At 41.6% G+C, this 23121-nt stretch overlaps 1 protein-coding gene across 2 annotated transcripts in view; it reads right to left on the reverse strand.

Moving 5' to 3' along the window:
* The window catches only part of CDH20 (cadherin 20), a 123799-nt gene that overhangs the window by 5287 nt on the left and 95391 nt on the right, over positions 1 to 23121 (reverse strand). For both annotated transcript variants that reach the window (XM_067290967.1, XM_013940702.2), the window contains exons 5-10: positions 21397 to 21564; positions 19327 to 19514; positions 14236 to 14489; positions 9940 to 10076; positions 7115 to 7236; positions 5104 to 5221 (exon numbers count right to left, since the gene is read on the reverse strand). In XM_067290967.1, the coding sequence (XP_067147068.1) occupies positions 5104 to 5221; positions 7115 to 7236; positions 9940 to 10076; positions 14236 to 14489; positions 19327 to 19514; positions 21397 to 21564 (987 nt within the window). The remainder of the gene's footprint in view (positions 1 to 5103; positions 5222 to 7114; positions 7237 to 9939; positions 10077 to 14235; positions 14490 to 19326; positions 19515 to 21396; positions 21565 to 23121) is intronic.

Consider the following 23121-nt stretch of genomic DNA (forward strand, 5'->3'; position numbering starts at 1 on the left):
GAGGTCACAGTCTGGCCACCTGCACCTTGAGGTTCTTAAGGATGTGCATTTACTGTGCTTAGGAATGCAGGGAACCATCAGCTACTCCTGGGTGGCGTGGCACAATGGAGCTGCTACCCAGAAATGGCAAGAAACCTGATCACAAGCAGATTGTGAAAAACTCCCCAAATAATTGCAAGGAATCACTCCATTTTCCAAAATATTTTCATGTCAGTTCACTTCTAAAATTTAGAACCTAACTGAGTTTCTTCAGTGCAGAGGCTCAGTTTGCTTGCAGGTGAATCAGCTTTATTATCTGCTATAGTCTGAACTTCAGAAAATATTTGATGGCCTTTAGGAGTGAAATAGTCAGGAATGTTATATACGGCCAGCTATGGAATATATGCAAAGACAAGCTAGACTTGCTAGACTTGCCTGCTAGACTTAAATTATGCTGCAAGTTCCACACTTCTTGATGCAAACCTTATGGCATCAGACAGTACTGGCACACATAAGTATTGAGATATGCGTCTACACAATTCATGAGATTGGTTTGAATTTGTGACATGATGTTTTTTAAAGCAATCTCAGGCTCTTTTCTTTCTTGCACTTAGATGATATTTCAAGCTTTTACTCTGAAAGCATAAAATTCTGAAGTGAGTGTATGTGTCTGTGTGAGAATATATAATGATATTGTAGTGTCTCATTAAGTCATGTGATCCCAGAAGCTAGGGCTTTGAGGAAAGCACCAGATAGCACCAGATGCAGGACAAAATCCCCAAGGTTGATTAAAACTGATTATGTGTCAGTGTTTGCTGATTTTACCACCCTTCACCACCATGCAGCTCTGAAAATGTGCAGCAGGTATAGACAGAAGTAGGTGATTTTCATGAATAGGTCCCAAGACCCATGGGAGAACAGCACCGTTGGGCTTCCCATGAGTCCTGGGTGTGCTGCAGATGGGGAGCCCTTGCCTTCTGCAAACCCCCCTCTCCTCTCTTCTGTGCACTCACAAGTCCTTTCTCACCTGCAGGCTGCTTACATGCTTCTTAGTGTGTGCTCCCCATCAATTAAAACCACATCTTTTCAGTGCTGGGCCTGTTTTAGCACGTGAAAAAGCAGCCCAAAGGGCAGGGAATAGCAAAGTGGCTGGATTTATGCTGCGTCAATGGAAATGTCTGAGTTACCTTGGCAAAAAGGTAAACCATGCAGTAGTTTTGTTGCATTTCTCTTTCCTGGATGAAAAATCTTTCTCTTTAAACTGATTTGTAATAAAAGTCACAAATTCCATTCAGGTGACAGAAAACCTTCATTTTATGTGAAATTGCTCTTTGTAAGGAAAAAAGTCTTCATTTTTCTGAGCTGGTCATACTTTGGTTGTAAAAGAAGTCACAGGTGGTGAATCTGACTGAAGTTGCACAAAATCAGTTAGTGGGAGATCTCAAGTATTTTTAACCTTAATTCTTCTTCAGGCTGAAAAACAATTATCTATAATAAAATGTTGGATGTTTTCTTTTTCTTTTTTTTTAATGTGATGGGCTGACAATATCACCCAAATCTTAACTGTTCTTGCTGATATAATTCCCCTTGGTGACTCTCAGCATTACATTTCCAGTCCTCTGTTTTTGTTTTGCTTTGTCCTAGGCAGGCATCCAAATTATTCCTAAACAATGACTCTACCTGCTACTCTACAACTGCAATATGTTGGTGCCAAATCTTGTTGTGTGACTCTTATGTGATTTGATGTAGTACTGCGGTGCAAAGGACATGCTGAAATGTGATGAGGCATGGCAGAAACTGGAATACACAATTTTCTTCCAGACTTGGTATCTTGATATCTGCCAAGCCCCAGCCCTCAAGAGAGGAGGACTTGTGAGCACATGAAAGCCCCATTATATAAAAAAAAAAAAAAGCATAAGCATACACAATATTTTTGCATCACAGATTTCCATGCAGCATCTTTGCCTCACAGAGGAAGAGATGGTAGCCTTCGGCTACAGCACTGAGCAGAGACACTGAGGAACCCATGGTGGCCAGTCCCACATCCCTGTGATCAGAAGGAGCATGAAAGCCAAACTTCCTGTTGGTGTGCAGGCTGCTGTGTTCATGTGATTGGGAGAGCAAGCTATGGAGCATCTCCTTCCTGCCATTTTTCTGCTCTGTTGGAAGTGATTTGCCTCTCTGGAGAGGTTGGGAAAGTAACCACTGCGTAGGTTGAAATGCAGAGAAAAGAGCTAACCTTCGCTCCTGCCGTGAGAAAGGTTTTGTTTCTTTTGCATGAGCCTATACAAGAACTGGTGATGATATTTCCCACAACTTGCTAGCTTTTTAAAATCAATTGTAATAATTATGATTAATAGAAGGCAATATTTTACCAGAAGTGGGAGAAAGAGTACAGGGAAGCAGACATTCCAGACACCACCAGCTTGAGGAAGGGATTTTATTTTTTCTTAGGGATTTTTCAGCTCATTATTTTTGTTCTCTGTCATGCCAAAGTCAGAGGTAGACCTCAGTTTAAAGGAAGGGAAGAAATAACTAACAATTTTTGTAGGACAAATTTAAATACAATGGGAAAGACTGCCAGGGACTTGCAATGACATGCCTGACAGTGATATGACACTGACATTTGCACCCATTAATATGGCCACACTTTCCATTAATTCCTTTTACCCAAAGATGGAGGCCAGAAGCTTAAGGGTCAGCAGAAGATCAGCTAAGAATTTAATTTGGTAATGCCGTAAGTTTATTTTGTTGTTCATCCCATTCTTACAGCAAATTGTTGTGCCAATTATTTCCCAGCATAATCTCACCTGGATTTAGAAGGGGGAGAAGACGGCTCTGCCAAAGCCTAGATCAGAAACCTAAGAGCTGGGAGACACCAGCTCATATCCTGTATGGCCTTGGAAAGCCATTTAGCCTCAGATCTTTGCAGCTACTTACGTGTTTATCTCCCACTGATTTTACTGAACTCACAGGGAATAAGGGTTCTAAATAGCTTAATTTCTCCTTTCCCCATGTTCCCATATACAAAGTGGAAACAATAGGATTTCTCTGTCTGCCACAGATATGGGAAAAATGAATAGACTAAAGAAGTTCTCAGAGACTATAATGACAAGGGCCAAAGAAATATGTAAAATAGCTCATCAGAATGCAAACTGTGATCTGTCTGTTGCTTAGTATAAATTAAGGTTTTAATTGCTGCCAGGAAGGCTGCATGTCTTGCAGTTTCTCTTACTGCTGTATGGTGCAATCAAGTAACTGGCATGATTGCTAATCTTAACAGTGCCTTCCCACAGTTTGGGAACCATTGCTTTCTCGTGTTTAGATGCACAAGCTGTGACTAGCAAGGTGGGTTCTGTTCCCTGTCTTGCCATCCTGTGACATTCGATATATATCTATCCCCTCTGTGACTTAAGTCTTGTAATTTATATAGTACTTAGTGGTCCCTAGATGAAAACACAAACATAAATTATTTTTACTGAACTGACTACTGCACTCTAAATTGCTAAGGCAGTAAAATAATCCTTAATGTGTATATTTCAAATAGTCGGTGGTTTGATACTTCACATTTCTGTTTCAGATTTGTAACCAACAGTACCCTAAGCTTCTTGTGATATATTTCTCTGGAAAACTGGTATTTTAGAGAGAGCGGGAGGCACAGCCATTCAGTCACTGCTGTCACTATAAATTATAGCAAGTATGGCCTTAGACAGAAAAAGTGCATCTGATGCTGGGAATTTCGTGAGCTGCTTTTTTTAGTGCAATGCCTTGAGGATGAAATGAGCCTAGTTTGCCAAATGTTTTAGCAATGGTTGCATTTTATTTGTTTATGTATTTAGGCTATATATATATAGAAAGAGAATGAGGATGAAAGAGAGAGAAAATCACAAGAAATTTTGTGGGGAGACTTCAGAAGCCCTATGCAAAAAATTGCTTTGGGATGATTAAGCAATAGCATGCTATGGAAGAGGCTCCAGGCTCTACAAGTGGTATCTTTTAAGACATGGTTAGAGAAGATAGGGTCTTCTGTATTAACCTATATGCTATTCTCTCATATGGGTGCAGAGGAATGGATAGGGGATCATGGCAGTAAGAGCAACAGGCAGGGATGTGTGTTTACATGGGACAATGGGTAGGCACTCCACTTGGAGACTGGCCACAGATGCTGCAGGTGCCTTTCTTTACGTTTATTCCACATTTGCGGTACTTCACATTCTGGAAGAAAATCCCACTTAAATCCTACCCCTTTATATTGACTTTAAAAATTGCAGCAGTTCAGTCAAGGTCCTCCCTCTTTCCCACTGAAGGCTGTTGTGGATCTGACCTCAGTGCCGTTGTCTGCTCACAATGATCCTCTATCAGCAGCCATCATGTAAAGGTCTGCCAACAGAGACACTTTCCTGCAGGCTCTAAAATCACCAAATCTTCCCCCAAAGAAGTAAATCACACAGGTTAGGATACTCGAAGGCCAACACTTTGCTGCGAGTCTCCCCACTGGTGTTTCAGTTTCTGCTTAGCCCATCTTATGCGGACTTTTAGCTTTACATCATGTTACTCCCTAAGGCTCTATAAACCATCCCCTGCATCTCCTCCCTATCTCCCTCCCTCCCTTTCCTAGACAATAAATGAGGATGTGTAAAGAGGAAGAAGAAAAGAGCTTTGAGAAAAATATTGGAACAATACAGGAATCTTCCCTTCTGTGCCTGGAAGAAAATATGAAGGGTACATAAAAGAGCAATGTAATTCCCCTCAGATTTGTCTCCTACTTCCAGTTTCTATCCTACCTTTAAGCAAGCATCTTTTGAACGAATGCAATTTCCACTCTGGTAATCCGAGATGCCTGCAGCATGACCACAAGAACTGAATTTGCACAAAGCACTGGCACATTTTCTTGAAGAAGAAAAAAGGGGCCTATTTCTAGAGAATATTTATAGAGAAGCAAATATCATATAACCTTCAAGTGTATTAAGTAATATGTCATTTTATCACTGCCTTTAAGGAGCAGGTGTCACTTGGTATTATTTGAAATGGCAGTCTTATCACACGCTGTAAGTCAGAGCCTCTCAAGACCAACGGAGGCACTAGAAATTAGAGTAGCTAACTGTCTGTGTCCACTCGGATTACCTTGATTGTCCCTTAGAGTAAAGTTGGGGTTGTTGGCTGCCTCAGGAGCCAGGCTGTAGTAGAAGTGCTGACCCTCCTGTGGGTCATCCCGGTCGATGGCGCTCACTGTCTGAATCAGCTGCAGAATGCGAGAGCAAAGCAGAAGCAGATGAGTAGCAATCCCAATACTGCCCAAGAATTGAACTTTATATATAGGTATATGCGTAAGCAGCTGCAGCATTTGAACAGAATTGTCTTACAGAGGGACAAGAGATGACTCCAGAACAGGTTCAAAACCTTGCAGGTTTCATTTTATTTTGCTGTGATCATGCAAATCACTTTTAAACAAAGCAGGAGACAGTTTCATTAAAATAACAACACTTCTGTCCCATGTGTCCCTATCTCCTCTCACATATTTTTCTTTTCTTTTGAGGCCCCAGGGTGTTCAGAAAAGAAACTGTGCACTGGAGACATTGCAAGAAAGCCCATACTTATTTTCAGCTTCATTTTGTAGGTAGAAAAGGACTCCAGACTGATTTTTTTATCACTCTCTTAATTTTAAATCAATTAAGCTATTCCTAAGAAGTCAGTGGAAACAAAGAAAGAAAACACAACCAAGCAAACACTCCCCATATGCAACAAATAACACTGTGGAAAGAAACTAAGACAATACTAAATCCAGAAAGAGATTTGTCACCTTACTAAGGAGGTTTAGCAAAGTAGGTCTGATGACTTCAGCCACAGTAAGCTATAGCTCTGTCTGAGTAAACATTCTGATACATTTTTAGACAAAGAATAAATCTTCACCTGTATTTTTTCATTCAAAGTTATTTTTGGATTGAGCAGCAAGAGACCCATAAAGTCTGATTTAGCAAATTAAAACTGATTACAGAACTTTTCAAAATGTGGCAACAGTATTGGCTTTCTTCAGTGAAAGAAGCAGTCCAAATTAGTGTGCATTTCTTGAAAAGCTTAGTATTTAGAACATGCTCCCTTCAAAACCTGAAAAAAACAGATGATGATTTCTTTTCCCTGTACTGTTAAGGGACTCCTTCAATTAGTGGGATGAAATTATCCTGTATATGAATGATCTCAGGAGACTTGTCCCAGCAGTGAATTGCTATTTTGTTCTGCTTCACAGCAAGCCTGGAGAAGCTTCAGGGAAGTCAGGAGATGGGCTGTGATATTGCTAGTATAATATTTTCCTTCACAAATCATGGGTTGCATACCTGTCTGTTTAAGCTATGTTAGCCGACTGTGCATTTGGAGACCAAGTCCGCACTGTGGACGCTGGGTGGCGAAGTGCCAAGTCGCGTCCCCCTGAAGCGACCGGTGGTAGACCTCCCACCAACTTCAGCAAGGCAGAGCGCATGTCTGTTTGTGGCAGAGGTAGACCTTATTCAAGGGTTTTTATGGGGTTTTGGAAAAGAAAGGAGCACAGAGGCACCACAGCTTACTTAGAGGCATTGATTTACAGTATGTGAAGCTGAAAGTCCTGTGTTATCTACGACTCTGTAATCCTTGGTTCACGTCCCAGCAGAACAGATTCAGCTTGTCACCCCTTTGAAGCTGCTGTAGTATATTATGTCCAGCTCCCATAAGTCAGGGGTGTTCAAGGCACTTATAAATAGGATCTTTTAAAAGTAAACCTTGTCTGTCACACATGGGCCCAGCTGAATCCACAGCACTTCTTGAAAGATTTTTCGTCTCTTTGTTGCTGCTACAGAACGTATTGGGTGTTTGCCTGCTGGCACCTTCCCAAAGGAGGGCATTTTTTCAGCAGTGGTGTGTATTGTGCGGTGAGTTTGGAAACTGCTGTGGGAGAAAAAAAGGTGCTACATAGGATGTTAGTACTGGTGTGATGTGCTTGCCTCTGCAAAGCAGCACAGGCATTCACAGGCAGCTGCTGAAGAGAGTTCAGATGAAATGTTTGGTTAGCCAAGTCCTGTTTTAAATGCTCGCCCTTTCCAAAGCAGTATCTCCATATAAGACAACATTCATCCCTCACATGGGCATTACCAGCATTTCTCACCTGGCCAGCTTTTGCATTTTCACAAACAAAAGCTTCATAGAACCTCGCAAACTCTGGCGCGTTGTCGTTCACGTCTAGGACTTTCACTGTCGCTGAGACATTGCCCACCTGCGAGGGATTGTCTAGAAGAAGGAAGAGCAAAGTAAAGAAAGGGAATTTCTGGCAAGGGCAAGGGGCTGCTCTTCACTCTACTGAAGAGGCAAAGCAACTTTTTCACTACTAACTCGCATTAAATGACATTCTTTCATGTGCAACTGCGGTCCTCTGCAGATAGTATGACTGAGAATTATGTTCCAAATGCCCTCCTATCTACTTTTGCTTTCCATCTTTTTGAACAAATTCCTTTGGGTATGAATGTCTTCAGCCTGGTTTAGTCCAATGGGTTTATTTCTCTAACAAAAGTTTTAGACAATGCCCCGCAGTTACAGCTTGATTGGGAAATATTGTTTGTTGAGTCTTGGTATTGATGGCATGAGTTAGGAACAGACTCTTTTTAAAGATAGGTTTGCTATCTAGAGCTTGTTGAAAATGATAATTCTGCAACTCAGATATATTTTCCCTAAGATTTTATATACCTTGAAGACAAAAATATTGTTTTCAGTTTTTTAATACTTTATACAGGGGGCTAAAACATAAGAACACATGAAATTGCTCAGAAAAGCTTTCATTGAAGCTTAAAATTGCAATGAAAATTTTACATTCTTCATGACATCATTTGTGATATTTCTGTCCTACTGGTTCATCATTAGCTCTCTTCTCCAGCAAATCCAGACATCGTTTCACATATCTTCACATTTTCTAATCTTATTGTTCACTGAATAAATACAATTTTTTTTCTTTCTGTGTTTATCTGCCCCAGAGCTCCTTTTTTTCCATCATAAATGATAAAATGAAGCTCTAAGCACAAAGAAAAAAAAAGAAATTCATGATTAGGAGGTCAGAAAAGTAAAAAAAAAAGTAAAAAAAAAAAAGCTTAAAAATTAAGCTTAAAAATTAAGCTTTTCCTCTTCTCTTTAGCAATACCACCTTAGGCATTTATCCCCAAATACATCTCCCTTTACAGCGTGAAATGATATGTTCATATGAACAATAGATAATTTTCTTACACTCTGGATTTCCCTTAAAGGCTTAATCTGCTGTATCAAAGCATGTATCATGCTGTATCACTGAGATACTTACTCTTAAACTTTATTGTTTCTCACTAACTAATAATTTAATCCTTCATTTTCCCACATATGCACACATATCTTACTAAAGCTCTTGTCATTGTGGCATATGAATGCCTACATTTATCCTCTCAGTAGTATTGATCTAACTTCTGAAACTAAAAGCTTTATTCAAGAATGTACTATGCAACTATGGCATTTTAAAAAATATTTACTAATTTAAAATATTGTACTGTAGATGTACAAAGCAAAACTGACTGAGGATTGATGGAGGATGAGTCAATGAATGGCATGTGTGAATATATGCCTTCATATTGCTCTCACCCTAGAGTGCTGCTACAGGGATAGCTTTTACACACTCAGTGTATGCGAAGATACACACAGTTGCAATGACTCTTCATAGCTGGAAATAAAACTAGCATCAAAACAGGTGAGGTTAGATCATACCACGTCATGAAACCCTCTCACTCCTGAAAAGGGGGCAGGAAGGCTCTTCATGCTGGAACAGGCTACACATAGGTGGCAGATCACCTGCACGCTTGTGACATATTCCCCCTGCTAACTTCAAGTTGGCTGACTGGGTTTGGGGCAAGCTTCCTGAAAATATTTTCCTTGAAAATACAAGCATGTGTTCCACAGTTCGGCATTGCAGATTTTCACTGCTGCAGAGATGAGAAGTAGCACTGCATGTGAAGTTACTCTGTAGCACTTTTAGTCTGGGTACAAAGCTTCTTCAAACTGCCCCATATCTCTGGTACTACCTGGGTGTCTAGCAAGCTCCCTCAGATATGAGGGATCGCTCAGCTATTGGCAGCAAGCTCCTGAAAAGCTGCTACCCCTCAGCAGATGAACCGAGATCCTGAACAAAACTACAGGGAACAAAGAGATTTCAGGTGAAGCTTGGGTGAACCTTTTATTTTATTTGCTCGTATATCCTGAGCTCCTTTATGAAGCTGACGTTAGTATTTCAAACTCCACTAAATTTTTCATAGCTTCATAGTGAAATGATCAGCATCTCCCTTAACTCATAGCCTTGGTAAATATCTGGCATGGATGAACCAGAGCTGAATTTTAGCTTGCAGTGAAACCTGAAAGCCTAACAAGTTTCAGTTGCTTTGAGTTTTTCATACAAGAGGATCCCAAAGCACTTGGCCCAAATCATTTCTGCAGCAAGCAGATGGTGATGACATTCATTCATTACTGATGCAGACCAGATTTAAATCGGAGACCTAGGAGTGAAAGGCTCTTTGCTGCCTGCCATTCCCTGAGTCACGTAACCCTCCCAGGTAGTGCTGGCTACCCTGGCAGCTGCGCAGCCTTTGCAGTGTCTGCTTTTGTTGCCTAGTTCTTCTGGAGAGATAAAGCTCTTGCTGAAACATATTTCAGGAAGAGTTTTAAACAAATCCTTGGAATACTAATGAACTGAAAAAGCAGCACCCTGCATTTAATTGCCAGCCTCTACTCCTCCCACTACCCAGCAAACAGGAGCGTAAAAAATAAATAAAATGCAGTATTTGCTTGTTCATATCAGAAGACTAATTCAGTTAATATGACTTCCCACTCAGTGCATAAGAACATGTGAATTGCTAAATTCAGGTCACTCAGTCTGCTTTGTCTATTATATCTCTTTAATCTATCTACAGTCTGCATTCTCCTTACTCAGCTCCATGGCCAGCACAGTGATATTGTGCCAAGAAACGTCCTCCCGGTCAAGAGGTCTTGCAGTCATCAGTGCTCCTGATGTAATGTCGACATAAAAGAAACGCCCTGGATCACTGCTCCTGTCAATCGAATATCTGCAAAAGCACATATTAAAAATATTAGGCAACCCTTGTGAAAACAGTGTGTTAAGGCCAACAAAGTACTCCGGCAATGGGAATACTGTCATATACAGCAGATCCACATTCACCCACAAAACCTAGTTGTGTGCTCCATTGACGTCTATAGGTACAGAACAAGGGGTTTGAAAATCTGGGAGTTCACATGGCTGTGAGCACAACTTGGCTGGAGCTGGAAGACAGAAAGATTTAAAGCAAGAAGCCTCCAAGCAAGACAGGGCTCAGCCCAGGAACATCTGCTTTACGGAAGAAAGTCTGTCAGTGAGGAGTGCAATTTCTTTTTCTAAGCAAAATAATTATACCCTTTCCTTGGGCACAATTCAGACGCTATGAAAATGACTTTACTCCAGCTCATTCTCTGCACACTTAGGCTGATGAGGAGGAACTGATCCCTTCCCTGTGCTTTTGTGTTCCCTCTTCTTTTACAGGAATAAACTCCACCTGCATCCTGGACTGCTCCACCGATAGAGCAATACCCACGCAATGGGGCGAGGCACAGCTTTCTCTTATCATCCAGCCAGAAAAAACACTTTCCTCTCTGAGGCCGATTCATCTTAATTACGGAACCTGCCTGGCCAACACTGCGTCAATTTAATGCTGGGAGGAAGCTTGCATCTGTGAGCAGGGGAGCGTGGCATTACCCGCAGACCAGAAAGCTCAGGCAGGCAGGCAGCGGATGGAGGGCTGTCAGTGCTGTGCTCCTTGGCCAGAGGGTCACCTTGCCCAGCGCCAGCACTGCCTGCTGGGGGTGGCAAGGAGAGGGTCCCAGAAAGAGGCTGCTGCCAGTTTCCCAAAAGGAAAGAAGCAATTTGAGCTGTGCGTGCTACCTGAGTGTCCAAACTCTGCCTGCTAGCGACACAGCCAGCCTTTCTGCTGCCGCTGCTGCTCTGCAAGGTGGAAAATGTCTTGCTGTTGCTGGGAGGGCTGCCCTGCGCAGCGGCAGGTCCCTTGGCACCCCTCCCTCCCACGGCAAGCCGGGCGCACCAGGGTCGAATATGATCCTCACTGTCTAATTAAATACAGCCCTTGCTGCTGAGAAGCCTCAAGTCATCCCTGAGACTATCTCCTTATTTCCATGAAAAAAAGGTTGAGTGCCCATACTTAGTTCCTAGGAGGGGTGAATTCCCTTTTAAGCCCTCCGATGTGAGAGGCAGCCATTGCCCCTTGCAGGAAAAGCTACAGACTAAGTTGGACCACAAACTGGGGCTGGGGGTGAGCAAGCACTGCCCCAGCTCACAGGGCTCCTGCAGGCACCTTGCTTCTGCCCTGAGCCTCCTTCAAATGCTGAGCCAAAGTTGACTGCATTTTATATCTCCCTGTTTTTCCTGTCTAATCGCTAGCGGATTCCTAGTTTCAGTGGTGATGTCCCGCAGAAGTGAGTTTCACTCATTCTGTATGTGCTGTGTTTGCCACTGGGGTGTGTGGATGTGTTTCTTGCATCGGATATGTCAGAAATGCTCTCAGGTTTCATATCAATCAACAACTTGCACAAATCATGTTCATTCAGTTTTTCCCTCAGCAGTTGACTAGACTGGTGGCACATACACTTTTTGCAGGGAGCAAATACTCAGTACCCTTCATATGCATCACCTCGCTCTTAACAGCAATTTGTACAAATTCTCTTCCTAGCTAGTCACCTTAGCATGGGAAGAGATCCTTTGGCAAAAGTCACATGTGTGCTAAAGTAAATACCACAGCTTAGAATAGAGCTTGGACTTATTCCCATTTTTGTTGGTTCTTTCTTCAAAGTTGATGGGAATTTAGGGCATGAGTGACAAAAGATGCTGAACAGGGCATATTGTTCTGAATTTTCTCCTTTCAGCGTAAAAGCACTGACTAGAACAAGCATGCCAGCCTGATCTTTATATAGGGACATATTAAACTGGGGATAAAAAATACTACTGAGCTATGTCATGGGGAAACAAACAACATTCTTTTACACATTTTTTAAGAGACATGAAAGAGGGTGGAAAGGCAAATTTGCTTCCCTTCCCCTCCCAATCCCTCCCATTTCTTCATAAATAAAGAGATTTCTGAGGCATTTGATTTATTTAGGAAATAAGTACGAGTGTTACTATATTTTGCTATAATAATTATTCTTGTATGAGGGCTGTAAAAAGAATCTCTCTCTGACAGTTTAAGGCCAACGAGTATCTGAAATTGAATATGGCCTTGTGATTAGTGGTGCAGTATTAATCACTGGTGTCAAGAGGCACAGGTGGAGTCTTTGTCTGGATTCTCCACATACTTTCTCCTGTTAACAATATCTGCTTCTTCACACTCATTTCCACAGTACTGTTTAGCTGATCTTAGTCACTTAACAATAAACACGGTATACTTCCAGCAATCAGAATTTCACAGTGTAAGGGTCCAGATGCTGGGAGCTGGGAAAATGAGGATTCCCCTGTGTTTAGTGAGTCCTTCTGAAGTGTGTTCTGGCTTTCCATACTTGAAAAAAAAGTCATAAGGCAAGATAAGACCACAGTTTTAATTTCAGATGGACTTCATCCTGGATAACAAAATACATGGGATTTTATTTTTCTTATCTTGCCTCGCCCTGTGTACCTGTGCAAAGCAAATGCAGAGCAAATCTAAAACATTGCCAGACTGATGCTGCACAAGGTTGGCAGGGATGAAGATGACCACGTAAGAGGCAGAGTAGGAGAACCAATTCTTAACATTTGCATTTTAGTTAGTATTACAAATAGTATTTATTCTTTTTGGTTTTTTTTTTCCTTTACCCTAATCATGTATAATATGTATGTACAAGGTGCAGGAAGAGGAGGGAGGGAAGGAAGAAAGGAAGAAATGTGAGAAGGAAGGACTATGGGAAAGAGGGGAAGAAGGTGGGAAGGAGCAAAATTACAAAGAAATTTGTGCATATTTGTAATTGTTTCCTTATTAAAATATAACTTTGGTGATGCATTCCATGTTTTCTAGAGTGCTGTTTCATCAAGGGTAGTCAGTGGAAAGCTCTGAAGAAAACTAAGAAAAATCTCATAAATAACAATGAACACTTCTACCCTCTGATAGTCCACAGAATTATTTTCATACTATTTTAAGCAGATTAACACAAAGCTGTTTGCACTGCTGTGTTTGGATAATGCTAGACAGCAAACAGCAAAATAAGATGCTAGTGGAAAAAACTTTAGGATGATGAAATTTTGATGCAGACACAGTTTAATACTTTAGTTTGATTGAATAATTTGAGACTGCCATGAAAAGTATGATAACATTATAACATAGGTAGAAAAGGTAGATATATTAAGGTAGGAGAGACAGAAAAAAAAAATAGAGCAGTTACACAGAAAGCAACATCATTAAGAAGAACAGGTGTTACGTCTGCTCAGATCTCCTAGCTGAAGCCCACAGAGCTGCTCGTATAGATTTCCCTTTCTTCAAAACTCCAAATACTCAGTGTTTTGACTCCCCCCATATGTGTCAGTACTGGTCTTGAATCCAGACAATTCAGAAGCTGGACTGATGCAAACTTAGGAAAACAGCAGGTCAACACCTTGTGTTTCACAGATGAGAGAAACTTTTTAACAGCTGACCTGCTGGGGTTATTATCTTGCAGTTACCCAGAGCTTCTGCAAGTTGTGAAAATTAGTATGTGGGATGGCCTCAGAGAAAAACAGCTGTCTCTGGTAAACTGGGCTGACTTGGCAGCCACTGTGGAAATGAGCACTGTGATCACACAAATCTGCTGCTTTGGCTCCTGGCTGAGTTGCAGCTATGAACCTCCCATGACTGTAAATGCACCTCTTACCTTTCTTAACTCCTTATGGGAAGATCTAGTTCTGCAGCTTTGACCAGACACTATATAATTTAGTGTTTCATGAATATTTATTAGCATGCACTCAGTCTCCTCCAAACACAGTTGTGTATCATCTGCACTGTTGACACAGACAGGTCGCACATAACAATGTCTTTGAAAGAGAAGGGGGAGAGAGGAGAAGCAAGTTGATTGCCTTCCCCTTGGTACTACAGCAGGTTCTCAGTAAAGCCAGCAGCATCTTCATGCTGTGCCAGACAAGGCTCCTAGGTCACCTCACTGGCCCACCTACTGCACGTACCAGAAAACACTCTGGGGGGGACACACCAAGACAGGACAGACCTGATCGAGTTGTTGGTCAAATCCGGGTCCTTGGCAGAAATTATCTGTATGGTGGTCCCAATCTCCACATCCTCAGGCACTTCCACAAAATAAAAGCTGGGCTCAAACACGGGAGGTTCATCCACATCTTCCACACTGATGTGGATGGTGGTGGTGTCTCGGAAGGGACCCAGGTTCAGGAACCGCATTTCCAGATGGGGGTTGGCACCCTCTACTTTCAAAGTATAGCTTTTTTTGCTCTCAAAACTTAAAGGCTGAGGAGAAAAAAATAGATCTAGCATTAGGCACATTGAGCCATATGCTTTAAGCCCTTTCCTTCTAATTTTCAGAAGTAAAAGACGTCCTCTACTGTAAACTGATTCTTCTTTTCTTAAACAAATCTCTACTATGATTTTTAAGCATAAGGGTATGTATTTATCTTAACATAAACATTTGCAGATGGAAGCAAAGCACAGAGCTGCAGCAGTATTAGGAATGACACTGTCTAATTTTTTTTTTTTTAATTTGACAGTTGAACTGAAAAAACAGGGAGACATATTTGGAGATCACACCAAAATACATATCCTTTCATCCTTCTTGCTGAAATGAAAATAAAAGTGGCCATATCATCACTGTGCTGTTCTTCATAGAGCATGTTTTATTCCACTCTGGGAGGAAAAAAAAAAAAAGAAAAAAACAGACAGAAATATTTCACTTACCCTTCAGAAGCACCTGAAAAGAAGGTGAAGCTATGAAGAGCTCATTCCTCAAAACTGGCCATGGTGGCAGTGGTGGGCCAGCAACAAGGGCATTCACACACGAGGTGGAGATCCCAGTTAGGATCCCTCTTTCTCCCTGATGAGATCTGAGTGTGTATCTTGAGAAAGCCATGTCTACCCAGCCAGTAAATGACTCGAGTGGATGTAAGGGGACACGACCAACCTCTCTCGAGGGATGCTGCTCCAGCATAAGTAATCATCCTTTCCGGAAGTGGGACCTTTCACTTCCTCAGTAAGTGTCCTAAACACAGGTTCAAAATCCAGGTGTGGTCTGCCTAGAGAATATTTTAACTTCAAAGTGTTATGAGCTATCCCTGACCTCTTCCTGTTGAAGCTCTTCCACTTCGTATGAAATACTTAAGTATTATTTGAAACAGGAAATGGAAATGGCTCTGTTTATTACTGGGCTAATGGATAAATAGGGACCAGTTTCCTCTGTTAGCTGCTTCATGAATTCAATTTTCTATCTAGATAAAACTATTTATTTGGTGAACACTGATTTACATTTGTAAATGGGGATTGTAAACGGGGATGTAATTTGGGGATGCCAACACTAAACTTTTCAATAAATAAATCATTCATTTCTCTGTCCCCTTCTTTTCACACCTCTGAAGAAAATAGAGCCTCTCCAAAAGCTGCTTAGATCTGAATGTAAAATTCCATATTTAATGTGCAATTTACCAATCTTAATAAGAGATAACAAAAAAGATCTGACAACCAGATTGACAGTATAGAAGGCTCAGCCTGAAACATATGATAGTCTTTCACCAAATCAAATACATCTTACAGAGGACACGGTCATACTTTCCAAGTTGCAGTTAGAAGTTATAAGCAATCCTGCTGCAAATTGAGTCTCTTAGAATTGTAACAGTCAGGTGTTCACAGCTTTTTACTTTTACAGTCTGGGGAGTTTTAATGCTGAAAACCAGCACAACTGGATCCCATTAACTGGCACAGATTCTGAGCAAGACAAACATTGTACCATAAAAGAAATGGTCCAGTTCTCAGAGGTGCAGGGTGGGCTAGGAGATATTTCTTTTCGTTACATGAATGGCTTTTAAAATGTGCGGATTTATTTGTATATATGGATTTAAGCATGCTGTGTGGAACTGCCATGGACATACTCATTCAGTCTCCTATAAGACCACTCTTGTCCCTATCCTACAGCTGTTTTTCCTGTTCAGCTCTTTCTTTTTGAAGACTTACTGCCAGACAGGGGCAAGGAGATGGGCAGGAGGATGGAGAAGAGGGAGGGTGGCGAGGCAATTGGAAGATAAGGGTACAAAACTCATTACTGCAGCAGTGAAGTCCTCCTTAGCCAGTCATAATCCATCTCTTTACGTCCCTGAGTAATGGTGCAGCTGGGCATTTCTGCATCCATTAGATGTACGTTAGTTTGATGAACAAAGCAAGTTTTGTGTGCTCAGGCATTGCAGGAATATATACCATAGGCCTCAAAACATCCCCTGAATTCAGTGGAGGCTTCAGTTCTTGTGTCCTGCCACAACAGCTTATTTCTTCAGAGGTGGAAACATGTCAGTGACATACAAAGGCTCATGTTTTCTCAGTAAAATTACCAGTACTAGGAGGTTCTTCATGTGAAGGCCTGACCAAACACTGGAACTAAAACTCTTTCAGCATTTAATACATGGGGGGTGAGAAATGAAGACTGGAATGGGAACTGCTTTTTTTTTTTGTGTTGGGGCTCATGCAAGTCCAATATAACTGAAGAGTCTGTGCAGCAATACAGCATCAACTGTGCAACCTATGGCAGCAGGGACAAAGGATCTGAAGCTTACTCTTTCTCCCCTTCATTCCACCTGGTAAATCAGTGACTACTGCATGCACAGTACTTGTCAGCGAGGATTTAACTAGCTCTACAAATATATTACACATTATTACAAAGTCATTATGGTCTACCAGTTGCATATTTATGCATTGTAAAAAATAGCAATAAAATATATTCACAAGACCAAGCAACAGTTATTGTCCATCTGGTAAGGAGCGTGAAATACAAAGATGCTTAAACATATAGTAAGAAAAGAGACCATTATATCTCCCAGAACACTGCACATATACTAAAAGCTAAGTTATAAAAAGAGCAGTTAAATCACAGCAACACTTAATAGCTATAAGAACCAACTACATTAGGAAATGACTTAATCACTTAAAATACTTAAGTTAGAAAAAGGAGAAAAATCAGACAGGTGTGATAGGTCTTTACACTTTTGATGCTCCTGGGCTCAGACACCCTCAGTTTGCTTGGACTCCTTCATCTTTGACTGTGGCTCCCTCTCTAGTACTTGCTTTCCCTCTCAATCCTTTCATGTGCTCCTCAACACGTGTTCCTCAATACTGCTTTCGCGCTCATCAGATTTCTCCTCTGCTGGTGCGTTCAAACCTCTTTTCAACACTGGTCCTGTGAGGAGGACAAAGAGGCTGCCCTTCTCCTGCGAACGGAGTGTGCTGCAGGTCACAGCTGAGAGACAGACACGGCAGAAAGCACCAGGCACCCCGTGAAACTCTTCCTCCTCCTCTTCCTCCCAACCAGACCCCCGGGGCCAAGAAGGGACCAAGAGATGTACTGAGCAGGTGCAATTTTGGAAGAGCTGCTGGGAGAGAGGGCTTCACCGGGCAGCTGTGCCAAAGGAGGCAGGCATGGGGCTCTCTCCTGGGGGGCAGGGTGCTACCTTGTCTATAGCCCACCATTTCCTATGGGCAGCGTGAAAACAAGGGCAGGGAGAAGTAAGCAGTGATCACCAGCGTGAGTAAAACAGCCTCACAGATAGAAAGTTTCAAAGGAACCTTTACTCTTCGGGAGGTACTCAGCATTTTGCAGGATTATTTTGCTGAGATGATAACCACATTTAAAAAACGGGTAATTTTATCTGTAACTGTAAATTCCAACTTATAGATGTCTATGAGAGAAGCAGGATTAGCAATAGCTGTTGTATCTGGGAAATCTCTCTGGAAAAATAAAAGGGAAAGTTTTTCTTTCAAAGAAGATTTCATTATGGTTTTAGAAATGCATATATACACATATTTGCATTTTCACTGTCATATACTTTTCTATCAATATTAATTAAATGGTTTTTTTGGCCAAGTGGATCCGAAATCTGGATCTAAGCGCAATTTTCCCAATGTTTGACTATCGCTAATAATAACACTACAATAAGTCATAGTCATATAGAGAATTTTACAAACATTAATATACAGTAACTGGATTGAGCAGTGTGTACTTGATATCAGTACCTAACTCTTAAGATCAATGCCAGATATTTTTTTATCTCCTCCTCCTGACATACACAGACATCTACTAAAACTGTATTTACAGTAAGCAAAGGTAAGCTTATTGACATTTTTGCTGCAAAGAAATGATTTATTTTCCTCAATAAATGAGTGAAAAATTACACTAAAGTTTTCATTCAAGATCAGTTTCATTCCACCAAAGCACTTAAGCACATGCTTTACTTTAGGGACTAGTGCCCATAAACAAGAATTGGAGAGAGGTGATCATAAATACATTCTTAAATGCTTTGCTGTAGGGCATAGAGACTTGCAGGGTTAAATCTATCCCATGTGTTGTTCCATTTTAGTAGTTAATTTTATCCCAGGCCTATTTAAATGGAGAATATATTTCCATATGAGTACACTAGATACACCTAGGTAGAAATACAGTTACAGTTTCAAAATCTAGAAAGAGATTTCAGCTTGTAGCATTTATGTAAGATTGTGGAATAAATAGCTTATAGCAGGCAGTCTAAGCAAAATACTCTATTCCTTTCTGCACAGCCTGCGGTACAAAGTACTAGCAGTTTCACAGCTGCCATTTTAGAGACAGCTTCTTCTAGCCTAATTAGCATTTATGGATCTTCAAGCAGCAATTAAAAAAAAAACTGCCTGGGTTTTATTGGTTTATAAATAATTCTAAGCCTTGCTTTAGTATTGTTTGTGGGACACTGGAGTGAAAAATGTGAACAGTTCAAATGCAAATATTGATCTAATTTCTTCCATTGTAGGATAATGAAGCTACAGAAAATATTTAAATAGATAAATAGAGAATCAGAACATTCCTCTGGTGGGAAAGACATGTTTATGATAATGCTGTCCCCACTTTTAAAGGCTGCTGCTAAGAACACAGTCTGTTTTCATATTTCAGCAATGAATGTTAAAGAAATTGTGTTTTATAGCAGGAAAGGGGCTACTGTCATGCAATGCGAACCAAGTTACTGTAGCCATAAGAGAATATTGCACATATAAAACGTAAGCCATATAATGGTTAACCATATGATGGTTAGCCATATAAATTACTATAAAAAGGAAACTTTACTACCTTTCTCACAGTTATGATGCCAACTTGGTAATTAGGATCAGTGTTAATATCAAAGACGTCCAGTCCATCTCCATCCACAAGGCTGTATTTCATCTCCGCGTTAATGCCTTCATCCAGGTCTTTAGCAACCACGCGGCCCACCGTGGAGCTGATGGGAGCGGACTCCAGCACGCTCATCTGATAATGTTCTGGCACAAGCAGCAGAGAGGGAAGGGGAGCAAAAAACAAGCGATGAAAAGGAACCAAAAACTGCCTAACAATTCAAAGGGGTCAGGGCAGGCCATAAATAATACTGCATAGTCTACAGGGAATCTCAAGTACCATTCCCAAGGTGGAAAGAGCACTGTTATTTCCATTTAAAAGCAAAGCCCACACCGAATAGTCTGGGAAAGTTCTGTTTAGATACCTGTCATATGAACAGGTTTCTCTTCTAAACAGCAATATACCTGAAAATGGTAACTTCAGCTGGAAAAAGAGGGCAATTAGCACTAGGGTTGTTGCAGCCTTGATGCAAGCCAGGATATGAAACAGATTTAACAGGACAGGCATCTTTTAGCAGATTAGCTTGTATGGTTGGAATAAACATAAAAGTTTTGAAGCACTGCAAATCCTTCCTCAGGTCTGAACAAGCTTCTCTTTCAGGCTAGAACAAAGCTTTGTGAGCTCAGAAGCTTGCCTGTTTCTTCCAAATTTACCAGTTTTTCTATTAAAATATACTACCTTTCCCTACAAACCTTATTCTGAGCACAACTGGTGCATCACTAATTTGCTGAGTGGCAAGCTTGGGGAAAGAGAGAGCTGCTATTTAAAAAATATGTTTTTTAAAAATATACATGCTGTATCTATAATACTTTCTGCCATCATGCTTTATGTTCAAATCTTCCTTGGTGCACTCACTCTGTTAATTCTGCCATTAATTTAATTTCACATGGCAGAACAACATCAAGTATAAGGTTTGATCTATTATCATTTTTTCCTAATCCAGAGAATGATATCAAACAGGCACGATTCATGCAACTTTAAAAACAGGATTGGCAATGATACGTTTAACAAGCTGCTTTGAAAGGAGAAGAAGAAAAATGGAAGTCAATGCTTCTTGCTGATTTTAGTGGAGTGCTTTGATTTAGCAGTACAGCATGCAGAAACAGATGGAGAAGAAGAACAGCAACAAAAAGAATTGCAGAAGTTTTCAGTTCTCTGCCAGGTGAAAATAATGGCAAAACAAAATTTGCTTGAGATTGATCTGTACCAGTAAAGATTGGCTTTCTTTTCTAAAAAAAAGTAGAGCTTTGAAAGATATAGTTCCATCAAACCAGAGATATGTTGCTTTCCAATTTTTAATGGTAACATAGTAGCATGGTAACATGTAGGTAAATATGATCTAAAAAAATTGTAAAAGAAAAGGCAAAACATGGCATATCTTGCTTTGAGATACACTTCCGTACACACAATGTAATTTTTCTGATATGAGTGGAAATACTTGTTTTTATATTGTGTTAACTGAGAGTATTATATACACCTTAGGTTTTAACTGTATATTGCCAAGGTTTAGATGAACCTGTACTGGAGAGGAGTCTGTATGACAAGGTACCCTACCCTGACAGCACAACTACCAGAGGCTCCCCTGCAGCAGCCTGGCTGCAGTGTTGGCTGAATTATCTGTCATCTTCCAGCACTGCCACGTCTCTTATTTGACAGACATCCTTTTGGCAATAGTATGAAAAGAGAAATAGGGCAGCAGTTAGCAACCAAAGGCAATGGCCACTAGCTGCCTAGGAACACAAAGCATCTCCTGCTTTCCTTTTTCTGTAAATTAATTTCCCACACTTCAAAAAAGCCTTGCTTTTGATGACTTTGATGTTCAGCAACCTTTTCTGAAAGACAAGCTGTTGAATGTCCCATTTAGACATTTTCGAAGAGAAGTTCCCTTCTTCGATTCAAAATTTTGCCTGTCTCTAGTCATCACTAGAATCAGTTGGAAAATGGCTGTAATTAGAGCAAACAGCAGTTGTGCAACTAGGCCATCCCTTTTTGCCCGTCCAGTAACGCCCTGATGCAGCAGATACTCACTCTGTGGAAATCTGGGTGGATTGTCATTGACATCAGACAGGGTGATGTTGACTGTGGTTGTTCCAGCTAATCCTCCCAGCTGTCCACCCATATCCTTGGCCTGAATAATCACTTCATAATATTCTTTTGCTTCTCTGTCCATGTTCATTAGTGCTGTCCTAATTAAGCCTGTGACATTGATGGGGGAAAGGGGTTTCAGAAACAAAAGAAATGGCATTTAAAGAGCACACAAAACAAGGCAGAGCTGTCTTGTTACTGTATCATACTCCCAGTGTAAAGAAAGATCAGCCTCTCCATTCAGTTCCACCTTTGCTGGCACAGAGAAACTCACCCAGACTAAAATCAGATTAACAGAAGGCGTGAATTTTAAAGGAGCCCAGTTAAAATGCATCAGCTGTGGGGCAGGCTGTTCTGTTCAAAATCAAAACATTGTCTTCCAAGGGAGCTGGAAAAATACTTCAGGAACAGAGTGAGCTAAACGGAATTAAGGCCCCCCCGCCCCAGGCTAAAAATGTCTGTGCAAAAGCTGGGTGAAATGTGACTAGTCAAAAAATAAAGCCAGATGAGTTTTCCAGAGTGTCCCCCTGTCCCCGCACGCAGTCCTGGAGGCAACCTGAACGAAGCCTGTGGGCTTTGCTGGGTCCTTGAGGATGCACACTGGAGTCAGCGAGAGCAGAATTTGGGGCGAGCTGTGAAAGACAGGTAGTTTGTGCAAATTGTTCCCGCAAGCCAGGGAAGAGAGCAGGGAGAGGGGGTGGTGGTGGGAATAGCTACCTCACTAGCCCTGCTACCTTCCACCCTGTGCGGCCGTCCCGTTCCTTCGGGGTAACACTACTGCAAGAGGACATGAGGTGGCAGCAGCACTTCTCTTATGAAGGCTGCAAAGAGCTGGCCAAGGTGAGTGCTGGCTTACGAAAGCACGCTCTTGCTTTTGGTTAAAAGCAGAAATTCGGAGAGCCAAAGCTGCCCAGACTCCTTGGTGGTCCTCCCTCCTCTCTCTGTGCATCCGCAGCCCCTGGGGTCCTGGCTGGGTTGCTGACCTCTCCTTATTCAAGCTTTTTGCGTGCCTGTCTCAGACCATGCAACTTGGATGCTTTCTTTTTCTTTGGCAGTTGGTCTATTGGCTAATGCACTCATTTCCTCTCCTTTTCACCCAGGTGCCCTCCTGAATCCTACCTTTCCCCATGTTTGGCTGCTGGGATGTAGGGACATAGGCTTATGTTTACAGAGCTGTCAGACCTCAAGTGCTCCAAGTGTGATTTGTTTCTCGGGCCCTGCACCCCTTCCTGCTGCATGCTGGCAACTTGTGGCTTTGCAGCATGGGGCCTCTGCTTCTTTCCTGCTCCATGTGCCCATCATGGCTTCTCAAGAGGCTTCCTGGCTGCACGAGGGTCCCTGAGCAGGAGAGAAGCAGCAGTGCAGTGATACAGCCCAGGGGACATGCTTTGAAGGGACAATTTCTTTTGTGGCAGCCAGGCACTAGGGGCTCTCTCTGAACACGGGCTGTGATACATTTGGGGTGTCCCATTACACGGACTCCTGTTGGGGGGAAAACATGTCATATCCCCAGGCACCCGTCCCAGTCACATGGCTCAACAGGCAATACTTGCACACCAGGACTCTACTAACTTGCACGATCCACATTTAGCCTTTATTTTTAGCAGACACACAATGTATGGGTTTAATAAATGAGCAGTAAAAAGGTATTGCATTTGCAATTACCAC

The sequence above is a fragment of the Apteryx mantelli genome, chromosome 2, assembly GCF_036417845.1.
Source record: "Apteryx mantelli isolate bAptMan1 chromosome 2, bAptMan1.hap1, whole genome shotgun sequence".
NCBI classification, from domain to species: Eukaryota; Metazoa; Chordata; class Aves; order Apterygiformes; family Apterygidae; genus Apteryx; species Apteryx mantelli.